This window comes from Alligator sinensis, unplaced genomic scaffold, assembly GCF_000455745.1.
Source record: "Alligator sinensis unplaced genomic scaffold, ASM45574v1 scaffold1165_1, whole genome shotgun sequence".
In the NCBI taxonomy this organism is placed as follows: domain Eukaryota; kingdom Metazoa; phylum Chordata; order Crocodylia; family Alligatoridae; genus Alligator; species Alligator sinensis.
In genome coordinates this window covers 1,025,590-1,026,787 of record NW_005842477.1, presented here as the reverse complement: position 1 = coordinate 1,026,787, position 1,198 = coordinate 1,025,590, and the positions used below count along the sequence as shown (strand labels likewise).

Sequence of the window (1,198 nt, the reverse complement as noted above, 5' to 3'; positions counted from 1 at the left end):
AGGGGGTGCCCTGGGGTCCCCTGCCCTGCTCCAGGCTCCCTGGGGGAGGGGCCCTGCATGTGGGGGGTCTCTCCTGCCTGACCTGGGTGCTCCCCACAGGGCAAGGGCAAGGTGCGGACGTACTGGCTGCTGGGGCAGTACCTGAGCAGCACCCGGGGCTGAGCCTGCCGGGTCTAGGGGCTGCCTGGGACCCTCCAACAGGACCCCCTCCGCAACCCCAGGATCCCGGCCTGACCCAGCGGTGATGGGCACCCCATGGCCTCTGCGTCCCCTCCCTGGTGCCCAGGGCCCGGAGGCTGAATGCAGGCACCCTGGGGGAGTGCAGAGCCCCCAGCTTGGCCTGCAGCCCCGCCTGCCCCCCTCAGTGCGGAGCCTGCAACCCCTGCACCGAGCAGCGATGGCTCAGCCCTGTCCCCGGAGCCGGAGCTGTGCACGCAGGAGGCGCGGTGCGTGGACGGAGCCGGCGGGGGGAAGCCCACCCCCGTCCCCCTGGGCGGCCACACAAGGACCTTATCTGTAGAGCTCTAATTTTTGTAATAAAGCCTGTGTATCGCACCCGCCTGGGGGTCTGGGCTGGCTCTGAGGATCCTCTCCGGGGGGTCCTGCGTCCCTTCCCGGCCAGGCCCTGCCCAAGCCAGGAAGCCGCGGCCCCTGCCAGGAATGCGCGGGAGGCAGGGGCCAGGCCGGCGCGGCCCCCTGCTCCCGGCAGCGCCAGGCAGGGCCTTCCTGGGCCTCGTCCATCAACGTCAGGCCCGGTGGGGAGGGAGCGCAGCCGGGGGGGGGTTGGGGGTCACCCCAGACATGAGGGGAAGCTGGAGGGCAACAGACAGACACCCTGGGTTGCTGCGACGCTCAGCTCCTGGGCCAGGCCCAGGCCCATCCCAGGCCACGGGGTCTTCCCAAGCACTGACGCCCCCACCCCAGGGTGCAACACCTGGCCCGCTGGGCCGTGTGCAGGGGCTGGTCTTGAACTGGGGGGGTGGGGGGAAGGCAGGTTCCCTAGCACAAGGGCGTGTGTGCACACGCAGGGCACGGCTGTGGTGTACACGTGTGTAACGAAGAGGCGGGGGCGGATGCACGTGCAACGGGGAGAACAGGTGGGCAGCGGTGCACGTGTGCACGGGGGATGGATGCCTGGACGCTGGCGCGTGTGCGGGGCGGGGTGCAAGCACTCGTACAAGTCACAGGCACGCAGCCA

The 1,198-nt window shown here is 70.7% G+C and overlaps 2 protein-coding genes across 2 annotated transcripts in view; both read left to right on the top strand.

Annotated features, from left to right (window-relative positions):
• The window catches only part of NPR1 (natriuretic peptide receptor 1), a 12,442-nt gene extending 11,893 nt beyond the window's left edge, over positions 1-549 (top strand). Inside the window, exon 24 of the mRNA XM_025212643.1 lies at positions 100-549. Coding sequence (XP_025068428.1) covers positions 100-162 — 63 coding nt within the window. The 3' untranslated portion in view covers positions 163-549. The remainder of the gene's footprint in view (positions 1-99) is intronic.
• A 577-nt stretch (positions 550-1,126) lies between these two features.
• Positions 1,127-1,198, top strand: part of INTS3 (integrator complex subunit 3) — a 34,763-nt gene continuing 34,691 nt past the window's right edge. Inside the window, exon 1 of the mRNA XM_025212642.1 lies at positions 1,127-1,150. Within this exon, the coding sequence (XP_025068427.1) occupies positions 1,127-1,150 (24 nt within the window). The remainder of the gene's footprint in view (positions 1,151-1,198) is intronic.